At 45.2% G+C, this 17,241-nt stretch overlaps 1 protein-coding gene across 1 annotated transcript; it reads left to right on the plus strand.

Moving 5' to 3' along the window:
* Positions 1 to 1,701: 1,701 nt before the first annotated feature.
* LOC142908982 (hydroxylysine kinase-like) lies at positions 1,702 to 16,016 on the plus strand. Its single transcript, XM_076059668.1, has 5 exons — positions 1,702 to 1,775; positions 5,466 to 5,793; positions 8,808 to 8,950; positions 14,479 to 14,659; positions 15,697 to 16,016. The coding sequence occupies exons 2-5, from the start codon at positions 5,469 to 5,471 to the stop codon at positions 16,014 to 16,016; spliced, it is 969 nt and encodes a 322-aa protein (XP_075915783.1). The 5' UTR covers positions 1,702 to 1,775; positions 5,466 to 5,468.
* The last annotated feature ends 1,225 nt before the right edge of the window (positions 16,017 to 17,241 follow it).

Consider the following 17,241-nt stretch of genomic DNA (forward strand, 5'->3'; position numbering starts at 1 on the left):
GGTGACCACTATTGATTCCCATGTCACAGGGCTATACCTAATACATGAAAACTTGAAATGAAACTTGAAATAACAGACTGTTGAGGCAATTGCTGTTGGCGAGTAGCAGCGTCTATGAAGGCTGGCACAGCACACGAGCAGTGGGTGGCCAACAGCAGGCTCGGCCACCAGAGACCCACAGAGACCCACAGGGACACACAGAGACCGACAGAGACACACAGAGACCCACAGAGACTCACAGAGACCGACAGAGACACACAGAGACCCACAGAGACACCCACAGAGACACACAGAGACATACAGAGACCAACAAACACACAGAGACTCACAGAGACCCACAGGGACACACAGAGACCCGTAGAGACCCGTAGAGACTCATAGAGACCCATATAGACCCAGAGTGACTGAGACTCGTAGACACCCATAGAGGCTCAGGGACTCACAGAGACCCATAGAGACACCATCACCACCACCATCATCACAACCATGATCATCACCACCATCACAACCACCACCACGATCACACTGCACCAGGTACTCATTTAAAGCCATGCCGACCCATGGAAAGCGGTTTAAATATTCGGCACCGTTATTGGTCGTGAGTGGGGAGGAATCGAACTTTGTTCACTGGGTTCGCAACACAGCGTTGCAAGCCACCACACTGCCGCTCCCCATTAGGACGACGCGCACGGCATTGACAACCTTGATGCTTCCGGTTGCTTGCGATGAAGTGACCGGTTGGCTCAGCCTGCCAAGAGCACCGAGCTGTACCGCTGAGACCATGGGTTTGAAATTCAGTCAACTTGCTTGTGATTTTAAACCAGGTTTCTCAAGCATATTGCATTTGGCTAAATTCCAGCTGAGAATGAAAATATCAGTTTCACTCTCGTACGTGAAACATTTTTCTCGGTGGCAGGGCGTGTGGGGAGGTGCTGCTCATGACTGTTTGGGGGGGGGGGGTGGTGGTGGCACGTGGCCCCCCAATGATCCGATCAAAATCCCTCATTTCGATCGGATCATTGGGGTTTACAGTGAGGGAAAAAAAGTATTTGATCCCCTGCTGATTTTGTACGTTTGCCCACTGACAAAGAAATATAATTTTAAGAAATATAATTTTAATGGTAGGTTTATTTGAACAGTGAGAGATAGAATAACAACAACAAAATCCAGAAAAATGCATGTCAAAAATGCTATAAATTGATTTGCATTTTAATGAGGGAAATAAGTATTTGACCCCCTCTCAATGAGAAAGATTTCTGGCTCCCAGGTGTCTTTTATACAGGTAACGAGCTGAGATTAGGAGCACACTCTTAGAGGGAGTGCTCCTAATCTCAGCTCGTTACCTGTATAAAAGACACTTGTCCACAGAAGCAATCAATCAATCAGATCCCAAACTCTCCACCAGTCAACGCCCTACATGGTTGATTGACGTTGAGAGACCACGCCCACACACGTGATCGTCTAACGTGGTCGATTCCCACGTCTACACAGTAGGAATCGATTAATGAAGGTTCATTTTAGACCACTGTTGATTCCCATGTTATCCCAATGCAAATCGATTTTATTAGCCTAAGCCACAAATAAATCGGTTCCCATGTTATCCCAATTGAAATCGACTCATACATCCGTAACTCTATTATAATCGATTCCTAATGTTATCCCATTAGGAATCGGCGCGAGTATAGGTAATCGAAATTTAAATCGATTTTCCCTGCAGGTGACTTGGCGCAGCAGCCACGGAAAGCCGAGCCGATCGATACATCATCGGGTGCCAGGTTGTGGTGGACGTGGGGAGCGGTGGTGCAGTGGTTAGCGCACTGTGTGTGTGTGGGGAGCGGTGGTGCAGTGGTTAGCACACTGTGTGTGTGGGGAGCGGTGGTGCAGTGGTTAGCGCACTGTGTGAGTGTGTGTGCGTTGGGGTGGTAGCTGTGAACACAGTGGGTACTGTGGTTAGTAGTGACAAGTACATTATTATACAGCAGTGCCTTAAACTTGTTATTAGATTCAAGTATAACGTTGCAATGACTATTGTTTGCTAAACATAACTTAACATTTTTAATGACTGAGTTGAGTTTATGCTTGCGTTGGGGTGGTAGCTGTGAACACAGTGTGTACTCAGTAGTGAGTAGTACATTATTATACAGCAGTGCATCTCATGCACACACACACGCATCTCATACACACACACAAAGACAAAGATCCCCCATATAGCCTGTAACAGACTGTAGGGGCAAGTGCTGTTAGCGAGCACCTATGAAGGCCAGAACGGTACACGAGGGGGTGGGTGGCCAGCACCACGCCCGACCGCCTTTGTCTCCCTAGTGGCGATGTTTACACACCGCACCAGGTACTCATTTGAGGCTGAGTCGACCTAGGGGAGGCCCGGGACCGGTTCACATAATCGTCACTGGTGTTGGCCGTGAGCGGGAATCGAACCCGGGTCGCCAGGTTCATAGCGCAGCGCGCTAACCGCTACACTATCTCATACACACACACACATCTCATACACACACACACATCTCATACACACACACATCTCATACACACACACATCTCATACACACACACACATCTCATACACACACACACATCTCATACACACACACATCTCATACACACACGCATCTCATACACACACGCATCTCATACACACACACATCTCATACACACACACATCTCATACATGCACATCTCATACACACACACATCTCATACACACACATCTCATACACACCCATCTCATACACACACACACACACACGCATCTCATACACACACACATCTCATACACACACACATCTCATACACACACACATCTCATACACACACACTCGCATGCATCTCATACACACACATCTCATACACACATGCATCTCATACACACACACATCTCATACACACACACATCTCATACACACACACACATCTCATACACACACACATCTCATACACACACACATCTCATACACACACACACATCTCATACACACACACATCTCATACACATACACACATCACATACACACATGCATCTCATACACACACACACACACTCGCATGCATCTCATACACACAAAGACAAAGACCCCCGTATAGCCTTAACAGACTCGGGGCAATCGCTGGGAGCCAACACCTATGAAGGCCGGCCCAGCACACGATGGGGTGGGTGGCCAAACACCACGCCCGGCCGCATTTGTCTCCCAAGTGGCGATGTTCACACCCTGCACCAAGTACTCATTTAAGGCTGAGTTGACTTCAAAGACGGAAACAGGAATACTTCTTCACAGTTATGGCAAATCGCCTGATGAAGCTGGTTGTAATAATCAGTGAAACGTCATTCTCTAATGGTAAATGTTCTGGGTTTACTATCCAATACACCAGTGTGCTGAAGCAGTAACTAATTGGCACGTTTTGTTTACGTGAAATATGCTCTGACTTTAACATAGCTATTTCTGTGACGAGTTACAAGCTAACCACTCAGCTATTTCAATGCTAAATTCTATGCTAATTCCTTTGTCAAGGGGTACCTCTGCGGATGTGTATACTTTAACTTAGCTATTTCAATGAGCCATTTCAATGCTAAATTCTATGCTAATTCCTTTGTCAAGGGGTGCCTCTGCGGATGTGTACACTTTAACTTAGCTATTTCAATGAGCCATTTCAATGCTAAATTCTATGCTAATTCCTTTGTCAAGGGGTACCTCTGCGGATGTGTATGCTTTAACTTAGCTATTTAAATGAGCCATTTCAATGCTAAATTATATGATAATTCCTTTGTCAAGGCGCTTTGTGTTTTTCTTCTCACACAGCTTAAAGGTCGTGATCTAAGCGTGGCTTCTCTCACTCCAGCGCTGTCCTCCAGACAGTCTCGTCCCTTCACCTGATGAAGGCCGCTTGTGTTGTGGCCGAAACGTCGTGATTTTTTGTTATTTTATTTTCACCTACGTGACTTTACCCAATAGAACCAAAGAGTATATTTTATACTTTTTGCATTGTTTACACTCTGGAAGCTACCCACATGGCAAATTTCAAGTTTGTTGCATGTCGGGAAGTATGCTAAACATTTCGAACAGACACACATATTCACAAATTTCCCTTTTATCTATACAGACGAAGGGGTGGGTGACAGCACCACGCCCGGCCGCCTTTGTGTCCCCAGTGGCGATGTTCACACCACACCAGTTACTCGTTTGAGGCTGAGTCGATCTAGGGGAGGCCCAGGAGCGGTTGAAATAATCGTCACCGGTGGTGGCCGTGAGCGGGAATTGAACTCGGGTTGCCGGGTTCGTAGCGCAGTGCGCTAACCACTACACTACAATGCGTTACGCTTCCACATGCGTGGGTCACGTGACAGATTTGACGTCACAGCTCACTTGCCGTGCAAAAAAATAATGCATTATTGAGCTCCTCCCCCCTCCTCCCCCCCGAAAAAACACAAAAGTGTATTTTAATAATTTTTGTGTGGTGTACAGTCTGGAAAGTACCCACATGGCAAATTTCAAGCTTGTTGCATGTCGGGAAGTACGCTAAACATTTTGAACAGACACACATAATCACAACTTTGCCTTTTACATATATATGGAGATAATTTCGGCCAGGGCTGCCCTGTGTCAGCGACTCTGAAAAATATGCTGACACCCGGCACACCACGTCCCGTGTGTACCTTTCGCTATCGCCGTGGCTACCGGGGCTGTGCTGCCCACTCCACTCCGCACCAGCGACCCGGAAAATATTCAGTGACAGATTAAGCCCTGATTATTATTCACACAATTACACATCCAGTGGAATTTGAACACGTGATTTCGTGCTTACGGGACAAGGTGTTTACTCGGTGGGCCATAGCTGCAGCTCCCCAATGCTGCATAAACCCACGGTTCTTGTTATAATTCCAGTTACAGTAATGCTACTTTATCAGGCACTGGCTGTATTTCCACTGAAATACACAAGGAGAATTCTCTGTTATTACGAATCTTATATCTGACATGTTTAAGTGGTGCTTTTCTGTTCGGTGAAATGTGTTGCTATTAAATGTGATGCGAGCAAAGAGACTTGTTTATTGATCGCTGATCGATCGATTGACTTCATGGCCGAGCGGTAGCGCGTTGCAGATGTTTGTGGTACGAGCCCCACGACCACCCCGGTTAATACTGTGGGTGTATGAACTGTAAATATTGCGCACTGTCTGCTTCACAGTCGGATGCTCAAGATCTCGGAGATGTAATTTAAATAAGTAGTATGCCACGTGTGTCTGCACAACTTTGTAAATGCGAAAACTACTGTGGGCTGTCCGTGAAGCGTAGCGCCTCCAGGGTGTAGCCTCGTGTGTATGCTGAGCTTGTTTCGCACCGTACGTAGCCAACCATGCTCATCGGAGGCGCCTCGCGCTGCACGAATGGAGCGGACGCCAACGTGCACTCGCAAAACCCCAAAAAGCTTTTTGATTGCCCTCGTTTTGTCCGTTGAAGACGATGCAAGCCGCGCCGCAGGACGATGGCCACGAGCACCAGAAGCCGTGCCTCAGCGAGTCCCGCGCGGCGGAGCTGGTGGAGCGCCTCTACGGGGTGAGCGTGGCGGGGGTGAGCCCGCTGGCGAGCTACGTCGACCAGAACTACCGCGTGCTGGCGCGCGCCGGTCGCCAGTTCGTGCTCAAGGTCACCAACACGCGGGACAGCCAGCGGCCGCAGATGCTCGAGGTGCAGATGGCCATGATGAGGTTCCTGCGGGAGAGGGGCTTCCCCATGCAGGAGGTGGTGGACAACGTCAGCGGGAAGATCATGTCGCTCGAGAGCATCGGTGAGCTGCGCCTGCGGGGGTCCCGGGAGCAGAGACATTGGAGAAGAGATGTACATAATACTAAATCTTGTTCTATTTGATGTGCTTCTCCATCTCTCTTTGTCTCCCCCTACATGCTAAGGCCTCGGCACAGAGACCCTATCTCTCTGTGCTCCGTACGTTGTGTCTCTCTTTGTGTCTGTGTGTGAACTCCCTCCACTTAGGTGTCTGTATATATCTCTGCGGTTCTGTGTTTCCTCTCTCTCTCTTAAATTTAGCTCTTCTATGCCTGATGATGATTGCTTGCGTTGCAATCGAAACGTCGTATGCTATTATGTAATTTTATTTTTTCTTATTTCTACGTGACTTTACCGAAAAAACCAAAGAGTAATTCCTGCAGTCACGAAAGCGACAAATCAAGTTTAATAGATGTACAGTGCAGTACAATTGATTTTGCTCCAACTGAACTCTGGCCCCCACAACATAGCACCACGCAGCAGCCTGTGATGCCTGTTTAATGCACGATTGTCACCCATAGAAGCCCTAATCCAGGCTCAACCTGCTTAGCTTTCAGATCTTACGATAGGGCACATTCCAGGTGATTTAGTCATAGGCTGATAGTAATCATACGAATACAGCATTGGTTTATACTTGCAAAGACAACGATCAATATCCGAGCATGAGGCGGTGGTACGATACTGGGTCGCACTCCACTGACGATAAGTGATGTAAAAGGATCATACTTTTTAGTTTTTGTGAGGTTGGTGGATGTAACGCACTGCTTGTTGGTACTGGCCCAAGGTCCACATTGTGATATTTTGTAAATTCTTCATATATATAAAAAAACAATGTTTGGTGTGTGGGATGAAACTGGAATGACTGCTCACAGCAAAGCCACACGGACGAGACGATAACATCTGTGGTGAGAGATCAGAAGCACACTTGCTGTTTTCTCATCTACTGACCTGCAGGTTGGTAGATATAATGTTTTTACAGTTCACCGACGCCGCCATTCGCCAACTGCACAGTGTGTTCCACCTCCCCACACCTCCGATGAGCACGGTTGGCTACGTACGTATGGTGCGAAAGAATTTCAACATACTTACAAAACCTAAATCGTAATTTTTGTTTCTGCTTATCTTCCCACGAGACCCTGAGACGTTTTAATGGCACAGAGAAGCAAACGTCAAACTCTTTGCATCGAGTTCCGGATTGGCTGACAAGGGGAACACGTCAAACCAAAACCATGTATTACATGAACAAGCATAGACGGGAGAGAGATGTCACAAGCGATATATTGTAGAGATATGAGAGAGATTTATTCATGATAAAGGTTTTTTGGGTGAGATCGCGTTATTTATAAATGTGTCATAACCCTCCACCACCCGACACAGCCAAACAGTAAAAAATGAGTCACGTTGACAACAGACAAAATAGTTCACTACTTTAGCCCACCGGTGTGATGAAGAGTGAATCCACAACATTTACAATATTTGAGTACGATGTTTCGCTGGTAATTACATCCAGCATCATCGGGCAATTCACCAGAATGGTGAAGCCCTCACTTGCTCCTGGTCTTAAATAGAGCAGCAGGGTGATGTCATCATTTAACTCATTCATAGAGAGAGATTTAATCAGAAATATGATATTTATATGGAAGAGATAGGAGAAAGATCTATCCGCAAGAGGAGAGATTTAGAGAAATGCAAACATGTCGATACAGAGCTTATCTCTCCCCCACTCCGACCTCCTGCATCGCATCACTTCTATTAATATTATTATTATTGTAATCATCATCGTTACACTTGTTTTCACAGCAGAGCCTCACTGAGTATCGGGAGGGTCTTGTCAAACTTTTCAGTTGGGGGGCGGGCGTGGGAGCGACGGTTGTCGTGTGTAATTTCAAGTGAGTATTGCTGACTGAGACATGTACTTAATTAGTTCTTGTAAGGCGTGGCGGGATAGTTGTCCTGTAGACCAGAATGAATTAATTTTGGTGGTTCGGGCTTGGCCCACGGGCTGTAGTTGGGACAACCCTGGGCTGCTAAACATTTGTAAAGCAAAGTGCTTCATAGCTCATCGGATTCCTCCAGTAAAAGTACATATTCTGATTATAATGCCTGGGCTAGCAGCGCTCCTTTAAACCCAGGCTCGGGGTTCATCGCGTGAGCTGACATCACCGCCCAACGCCGTGTTTGGAATGCGAAGATCACGGAAAGCCGCTGACCCTTATATTTACGTGATGGAACGAGCGATAAAAGTCGCCTCCTGATGCAGATGGGCCCCCATTCACCCTGCTCCTAAGTAATTTGCTCAAGCTGAACCCAGGGAATTCAGCTAGACTCGTGTGCTGACGTATCCATTCTGGCCCGAATCTGGGTGAATTGCCCCCGGTTCCGGTCAGCGTGCGCTAAGGCACGAGGGTTGCGTGCCACGTTGCAACTTTGGCGGATGCCTTACGCATGGGTGTGGCGAGGTATTATTCCTCTCAAATGCTTTATTTAGCTATAGCGGTTTAGACAACAAGGCCATATAGGAATGCGAATTTCGGAATGCGTTCGTGTTATTAATTTCTGCGTTAATAGTACCGTGAAAGAAAGTCATGATGAAAAAATCACTCCAATTTACTATTTTGGGGGGGGGGGGGGAACAGAAATACTCGATTCAAGTTGCTTGAGAGATTGGCGTTTTAAAGACTACACGAATTTTACGTGCGTTATATATCGGACTTGGCACGTTCATTATTGTTATTAACCATTTAATGCTGAGCAGCAAATTGTCGCTTAATTTCCTAAAAAAAGAATAGTAGCCTTGGCTATCAGTTGAGCAATTCATAAGAGACCCTGTGTAGTATAGCACGTGGGTAATGAACACAGGGCGCAAAGTGGTGAGTTGACACTTTGGCCAGACCTTGGAGGTTCCGATATCAGCTTCCGAACAGCTTTTTATGTTCCAGCAAAAGGAAGCGACGGTGAGATTTCACTAACCGTGGTGACCTCTTGACCTCGGTGGCGACTCCTGCTGTGAATTCTCAGACTGCGGCGAAGGAGAGAAGGAGTTCAACGTGCGGCTGCTCACGTACCTGCCCGGCGTGCCGCTGTCCAGGGTGCTGGCGGATGGCAGCCTGTACTACCAGGTGGGCAAGCTGGCAGCAAGCATCCACCAAGCCCTGCAGCAGGTACGAGAGCACGAGCGCCTCTTGACAGGTGACGTGAGACTGCAGGGATTCATATTCTTGTTGCTTTCGGTAAAGTCACCACGTAGAGGGGGAAACAATAAAATAATAAAAAATATAAAACAATAAAATTCTCACAACGTTTTGACTGCAACACAAGCAATCGTCATCAGGTGTGAAAACCACAACAAGGAAATTTGAAAAAAAAATATTGCTGTGGTTTTCACACCTGATGATGATTGCTTGTGTTGCAGTCGAAACGTCGTGAAAATTCTATTGTTTTATATTTTTATTATTTTATTGTTTTCCTTCTACATGACTTTACCGAAAGAAACAAGAATATGAGAATATTCGCCAAAGTAAAAAGCCAAAAAATAAATAACTCGCAAATTACTTCATTGGGAAATGCGGAGCGATAGTTTCCCCAACCCCTTACTGCGACAATCTTAAAAAAAAAACTCTTGAGTCTCGGCGAGCCTTTTCTCTCGGTAAGCAAGTGTAATGTGACGTAACGAGCCCACTCGCTCGGAACGTACGCAGCTGTTCATAATTAGCAACGTGAGAGTCCTTCCAAGTGATCGAATGGCTGGTTTTCAAGCAGCGTATTTTTGGTTTAACATGTAGGCTTTCGCGACCAATATTATTCATAATAAAGGTTTTTGGGTTAGATCGCGTTTATTTATAAATGTGTCGTAACCCTCCACCACCCGACACGGCCAATCAGCAAAAAAAGTGTCACGTTGACAAAAAGACAAATAATTCACTACTTTAGCCCACCGGTGTGTTGAAGAGTGAATCCACATTTACAGTTTGAGTACGACGTTTCACTGGTAATTACATCCAGCATCATCGGGCAATTCGCCAGAATGGTAAAGCCCTCGCTTGCTCCCGGTTTTATATAGAGCAGCAGGGTGACGTCATCACTTAACTCATATCAGGTTCAGTGATTAGAGGCGGAGGGGGGGTATTGTAATTATATAATCGATTAGTAATCAGTCATTGTTTATGATTATTAATGAGTTATAGATTAGTAATTCTTTAAATCAAAATGTAATGTGTATTATTTAATAATATGCTTCCAGGCCTCACTAAGCCTGTAGCTGTCAGAGCGATTAAAGTTATTCTTGTTCCTCTCAATTTCAATGGATTCTCTAATTAGTCTTTGCCAGTAATAATTAGTTTTACACACCACTGCAACATTGTCAAAATCAATTGAGTGTCCTTGTTGACAAGCATGTTCTGCCACTGCCGACAGTTGTGTTTGAGATAATTTAATATTTCTCTGATGTTCTTTTAGTCTTACGCTGATGTTACGTCCCGTCTGTCCAATGTAGCAGCTGCCACATAAACAATTAATCCAATATACACCTTCTGTTGATAATTTAGGTAATGCGTCTTTAGTCCCAGACACTAGTTTTTTTAATTTTGTGTACTGTACCAAATCTTACTGTAATGTTTTGCTTTTGCAAAACACGGGCTAATTTGTCAGTTACTCCCGAAATATATGGAATTTTTATTGTTTTAACAATCTGGTCGCTTTCAGCAGTATTGCTTTGCAATCGTGATTTGGCATTCAGTGCTCTGTTAATTTGAGCATAAATTGTAGCCATTCTGTCGTAGTGCGTCTTTAACGTGTTTGATCTCTCTCACTAGACTTTCACCATCTGACACTGTTTTAGCCCGATGTATGAGCGTCTTGATAAGAGAGGATTTCTGAGCTGGATGATGATGTGATTCTGCATTCAGATAGGTATCAGTGTGCGTTTGCTTTCTGTAAACGCTGTGTGTTATTTTACCGTTTAGGCCATGTCCAAGCAAAATATCTAGGAATGGGAGTGTGTTATTCACCTCCATTTCCATGGTGAACTGGATGGCCGGGTTTTGTGCATTGAGATGATTTAGAAAATCATTCAGTGTATCTTTACCATGTGGCCAGACAACCAAAGTGTCATCCACATATCTAAACCAAAAGGATGGTTTTAATGTGCTCGAGGCAAGTGCTCTTATTTCAAAGTTTTCCACGTACAAATTTGCTGTAGCAGGGGATAAAGAAGAACCCATTGCTGTTCATTCCTTTTGTTTAAAGAAATCCCCTCTCCATAAGAAGTAAGTGTTATTTAAACAATGGCCAGCAAGTTTCGGAATATATTTTGGTAAACCGGTATTCTTTACTAGTGTATCAAGTAATTTAAGCGATTCGTCCACTGGAACCTTAGTGAATAGAGAAATCACATCAAAACTTACCAGAATATCATCAGGAGTAAGTTTAATATCTTTAAGCACATTCACAAGATGTTCTGAATTTTTTTTTTATGAATGAAGATGTCCTACCGATGTAGGGCTGTATTTGTTGGGTTATATATTTTGCTAATTGATATGTGGCAGAGCCAATTGTACTGACTATGGGTCGTAATGGGATGCCGATTTTATGAATCTTTGGTAGCCCATAGAGTCTAGGTGGTTTTGAGGCCCTTGGCTTAATTTGGTATTGCTCATTTTTAGGGATTAATGAATTTGCAATTATTGCAGTGGTCTTACGTTCTAAAGTATTAGTTGGATCTCGTTTAATTTTAATGTAGGTGCTTTCCTCTAGTAAATTTCTAATTTTATTATCATAATCGGCTCGTGACATCACTACAGTAGTGTGGCCTTTATCAGCTGCTAGGATTTGGATATCCTTGTTTACACGCAGCTCTCTTAAGGCTTTTGCCTCGTTAGAGCTAATATTTACTTTTGGAATTTTGCTATTCTCAATTATTTTAGCAACCTCATGTCTAGTCATCTCTGCCTCATTATGTGGAAGGAGTCTAACTGCTGATTCTACCTCAGCAATGATCTCATCCACTGGAATTGTGCGTGGGGTAACGGCAAAGTTAAGGCCTTTAGAAAGGATAGAGACCATGTCACCGGTTAATACAGTGTTAGTCAAGTTCAGTACGGTTTTGTTTTTAAATTTTTGGTTTTCAGTAGGGATTTGTTTATTATGTAGTCTAGAAAATGTATTAATTTGGTTAGTTTTTGTTAGTTTAAACACATTATGAGCCGATTGTTGTGTTATGTTATCGATTATATTCCAATAATGCATAGATACACTATTGCTTATATCTAAGTGTAACTGCTTTAGCGATTCCGAAATGTAAGATAGTTCACTCCTATTGTGCTGTATTCTCTCTATTAATAATAATTCGCTAGCTCTGTGTAGTATTTGGTTAGCTTTAGAAGACTTTATGTGATGTGTTATTTTAACTGCGTTTGGTATTACCTTTGAATCTCTGCACCTTTTGAGGAACGCCAGTGAAGATATCAATTTCATCCGCTTAATGCGGAGCTTCTCCAATTTTCTGGTTTTAAGAAAAGTATCCTCCCCATAGAAGTTAGGCAGTTTAACATGTAGGCTTTCGCGACCAATATTATTCATAATAAAGGTTTTTGGGTTAGATCGCGTTTATTTATAAATGTGTCGTAACCCTCCACCACCCGACACGGCCAATCAGCAAAAAAAAGTGTCACGTTGACAAAAAGACAAATAATTCACTACTTTAGCCCACCGGTGTGTTGAAGAGTGAATCCACATTTACAGTTTGAGTACGACGTTTCACTGGTAAATACATCCAGCATCATCGGGCAATTCGCCAGAATGGTAAAGCCCTCGCTTGCTCCCGGTTTTATATAGAGCAGCAGGGTGACGTCATCACTTAACTCATATCAGGTTCAGTGATTAGAGGCGGAGGGGGGGTATTGTAATTATATAATCGATTAGTAATCAGTCATTGGTTATGATTAGTAATGAGTTGTAGATTAGTAATTCTTTAAATCAAAATGTAATGTGTATTATTTAATAATACGCTTCCAGGCCGCACTAAGCCTGTAGCTGTCAGAGCGATTAAAGTTATTCTTGTTCCTCTCAATTTCAATGGATTCTCTAATTAGTCTTTGCCAGTAATAATTAGTTTTACACACCACTGCAACATTGTCAAAATCAATTGAGTGTCCTTGTTGACAAGCATGTTCTGCCACTGCCGACAGTTGTGTTTGAGATAATTTAATATTTCTCTGATGTTCTTTTAGTCTTACGCTGATGTTACGTCCCATCTGTCCAATGTAGCAGCTGCCACATAAACAATTAATCCGATATACACCTTCAGTTGATAATTTAGGTAATGCATCTTTAGTGCAAGATACTAGTTTTGGAATTTTGTGTACTGTACCAAATCTTACTGTAATGTTGTGCTTTTGCAAAACACGGGCTAATTTGTCAGTTACTCCTGAGATATATGGAATTTTTATTGTTTTAACAATCTGGTCGCTTTCAGCAGTATTGCTTTGCGATCGTGATTTGGCATTCAGTGCTCTGTTAATTTGAGCATTATTGTAGCCATTCTGTCGTAGTGCGTCTTTAACGTGTTTAATCTCTCTCACTAGACTCTCACCATCTGACACTGTTTTAGCCCGATGTATAAAATAACACAGCGTTTACAGAAATCAAATGCACACTGATGCCTATCTGAATGCAGAATCACATCATCATCCAGCTCAGAAATCCTCTCTTATCAAGATGCTCATACATAATCCATTGAAATTGAGAGGAACAAGAATAACTTTAATCGCTCTGACAGCTACAGGCTTAGTGCGGCCTGGAAGCGTATTATTAAATAATACACGTTACATTTTGATTTAAAGAATTACTAATCTACAACTCATTACTAATCATAACCAATGACTGATTACAAATTTTATTCCAAGCGTCGGGGTGGAGCGGTGGCGCAGTTGTGCGCACACTGCGCTACGAACCCGGCCACCTGAGTTTTATTTCCGGCCACGGCTAACATTCGTGGCAAGTGATATCTGAACCAGTCCTGCCCCCCCCACCCCCCCCCTTGTCCTCTATCCTTCACCAACCTACACTGACCAGTTTGGCGAAGTATGGTCAAACACCCTACATGACCAACACTGAATACGGCAGTGCCTTGATAAGGGCTGTATGAGTTGTGCTAATTGGTGCCATGTCATGAGATGGAAAAAAACATCTCATTCTGTGCATCACCTCTGGTTAGAGAATGGCCCACAGAAGGTGATCTCACAAAACTACTTCTCAGATCCATTCAAGTGTCCTGTTATTCACAAATACCAATCAAACATTTGCCAGCCGCACGCAGGACTTGGGCAGCCCCACCCTCAGCTGCATAATAAGTCTAGATTTTTAGCTTTCGTGACTGCAAGGATTCATACTCTTTGGCTTTTTCGGTAAAGTCACGTAGGTAAAACTATAAAATGATAGAATGAAAAAAATGTAGTTGTTTTTTCATTTATTCTTTTATTTTATAGTTTTACCTACGTGACTTTACCGAAAAAAACCAAAGAGAAAATAATAAGTCAAGGAGAACATCTTTTCTGAAACGAAGACTATCCTTTGCTAAGCTTGACGTTTTGCTGCCTTTAACTTACATGTGTACTCAACTGGCCAATGCGATGTTAATCTCGTATTGCATTTTTTGTCATCTTACCACCTTCGTTTTTAAACATCTGCATAGTTTGAGCACCCGTTCCTGCACTCCCTGCAACGAGACGATTTCATCTGGAACCTGTCAAACACCCACCTGCTCGAGTCCTACCTCTTCACTCTGGACGGCGACCCCAACCAGGGTCTGGTCAGGGAGGTCATCGCCAAGTTCCGCGAGGAGATCCAACCCAACCTGCACAAGTTTACCAGATGTACGCTCGCCTCGCAGCTTCACCCGGGACGTAGCTCCATGCCTCAGGGGGCGAGGGGCGCTTCAGGCCACCGACGAGGCCTTGAAGCCACGACGGGTGCCACGTACGTGTGTACGTTGAACTTCTTTCGCACCGTACGTAGCCAACCGTGCTAATCGGAGGTGCTTTTCAGACGGCCGCAGAAGTGCATCTGAAAGCGCGCGATGCGGTGACCGTCTTTCTTTGTTCGATGGTTAGCCAAAAGCCGCTGCGAGGATCACCCGAATTCGCGTGATGGTTTATGCTGCTTGACGAGATCAGCAAGGTATTGTGATTCATTTGTGGCAAGCATTTTCTTTGCAATGTGCTTCACGTGATTACTTTTACCCAGCATACACAGATGCATTACAAGGCATGCATGTAATGGGGGACACTCGCACAGACACTGATCACAGGTGAAATCAAATGACAGGGTTATTACATTCAGACGCTACTGTATATAAATCATAATTGTAATTTCTATCAAATCATTTTTCAATGGATGCTAAATTGTGTTCAACAGTTTTTGTTACACATATACTCATAATAATAATAATGTACAGCCCTTTGTCAATGCACTATCTGGACGAAGGCATTCCCAGGCTGTGTAGGGTCATGGGGGTTGTTTTGCCTCCTTCACCATGCTGGTCGGTGAGGAGGTAGGTAGGATCCCAGGACTGGTTCAGATATCAGTGATGTTCTCCATGGCCGGGAATCAAGGGCTCGTGATGCGGTGTGCATACCACTACACACCGCTCCATATCTCGCCCCTGTACAGGGTTGTACGACGCTGGTGGGTTATTGTAATTCTGTGCCTTTGAAGGCAGGAGAAGTCGGTGATTCACTGAGACTCTGCGGGGGCCGTTCTTAGACTCGCACACGCGGCTTCCGCAACACCAATCGTGCGGCCGGAATAAAAACGGCACGGGCACGAACGATGACGACGGCGACGAGGGGAGGACGGTCAACAATAAAAGACAACGGACGAAATCAAATTCGACGTTTCCCCCTCGCCGCAGGCATAATCCACGGTGACTTCAATGACGACAACATCCTGGTGCAGGAGGTGGCCGCGGGAAGCGAGCAGCAGCAGCAGCAGCAGCAGGGGCCCAAGTCGGCGGAGGGAGCGCCGCGGCACCGCGTCTCCGGCATTGTGGACCTCAACTCGATGATGTTCGGCTACCACGTGTACGACCTGGCCATGGCCATCATGTACATGATGGTGGAGAGCGGAGAGGCGATGGAGGCCGGGGGTCACGTCCTGGCCGGCTACGAGAGCGTGCAGGCCCTCACCGAGGACGAGAGGAGGGCCGTTTACTTCCTGGTGGCGTGCAGGTGAGAGCGGAGGTGGGGACGGGGGCCGGGGCAGGTCGGGTCGGGTCTGCCCGGATCGCCGTTGGCCGCATCGGGAAACGTTGGCTTCAAAAACCTGTGGCGGTTACGTAACGAGAATTAATCCAGGTCTGGCGAGAATCCGATAAACTCGATGATTGTGCGGCAAAAAAAGTGCTTTATTATTTATTTAAAGCTCTTCATCAGACCAATGATGAAGGTCTTGCCAATGCCATGTCGATCGTCGCGGTGGTTGACCATACTTCACCATGCTGGTTAATGTGTATTGGTGAATGGGGGGGATCAGTAACAGTTAAGACATAATAATGCTGATTACCATGATGTTGCTAACAGCACTTCTACGGATGCTGCTGATGACGGTGATGATGATTATAGAAAAGACACTCATAGCGATGTTGTTTACGATCATGTTGCTGATCACGCTGCTGCTGCTGCTGCTGCTGGAGACGAGGAAGATGAAGACGGCGACTTTCCTTCTGCTGGCACTTCTGCTGCTGACCACGAGACTTGATCCAACTATGGCTGCGATTCCTGGACGCTAAAATCCCAGCCGATCAACAAGTCGGCAGCAAAAACCCTCTTGAATAACAAACGATATTAACCGTCATGACAGCAACGGCGACAACAACAACATGGTCTACTTTTCCCCGCAGGTTCTGCCAGTCGCTGGTCATGGCCCGCTACACGATCCTGCGATACCCGCAGAACGCCGACTACCTGCTGATAACGGCGCGCACCGGCTGGGTGAAGCTACGCGAGCTCTGGACCAGGGGCCTGGAGGACATGCAGAGGCTGTGGTCCGATGTTGCGGCACGGTACAGAAACTAGAACCGCGGTGGAGATCGAGCGGACGGCGAGGAGAGAGAAGGGGGAGTTTGGGGTGGGAGGGGGCCCACCGTGAGACACGTCCTCCCACTCGCCCCACCGGTACCTCCCGAGGCTTCGCAAGGAACCGGTTTCAACTTGAACGTGGCGCCGTTGGTTTTGGACACGTGCGATCTTTGAATACGGAATCTGAAAAATGTGAATTGCTCATGCCAGGCACTTAATGCATAGGGGAGGTTTTTCGTGGCTTCAGGTTAGGAACGTATTGTTGCTGCATCCAGCGCTGTTGACAAAACGGTGTTCATATGCGCATCCGTGGATGATAATAATAATACTGTCAGAATATTTTTTTCCCGTTCATTTACTCAGGAAATCCTGACTTGTTT

The sequence above is a fragment of the Petromyzon marinus genome, unplaced genomic scaffold (genome assembly GCF_048934315.1).
Source record: "Petromyzon marinus isolate PM22_M1 ecotype Great Lakes invasive population unplaced genomic scaffold, UKy_Petmar_22M1.pri1.0 PM_G_Scaffold_11, whole genome shotgun sequence".
In the NCBI taxonomy this organism is placed as follows: domain Eukaryota; kingdom Metazoa; phylum Chordata; class Hyperoartia; order Petromyzontiformes; family Petromyzontidae; genus Petromyzon; species Petromyzon marinus.

Coding starts and splice junctions, on each gene's coding strand:
- LOC142908982 (XM_076059668.1), top strand. CDS start 5,469: ATGCAAGCCGCGCCGCAGGACGATGGCCACGAGCACCAGAAGCCGTGC. Junction 5,794..8,807: donor CATGTCGCTCGAGAGCATCG/GTGAGCTGCGCC, acceptor GTGAATTCTCAG/ACTGCGGCGAAGGAGAGAAG. Junction 14,660..15,696: donor CCTGCACAAGTTTACCAGAT/GTACGCTCGCCT, acceptor CCCTCGCCGCAG/GCATAATCCACGGTGACTTC.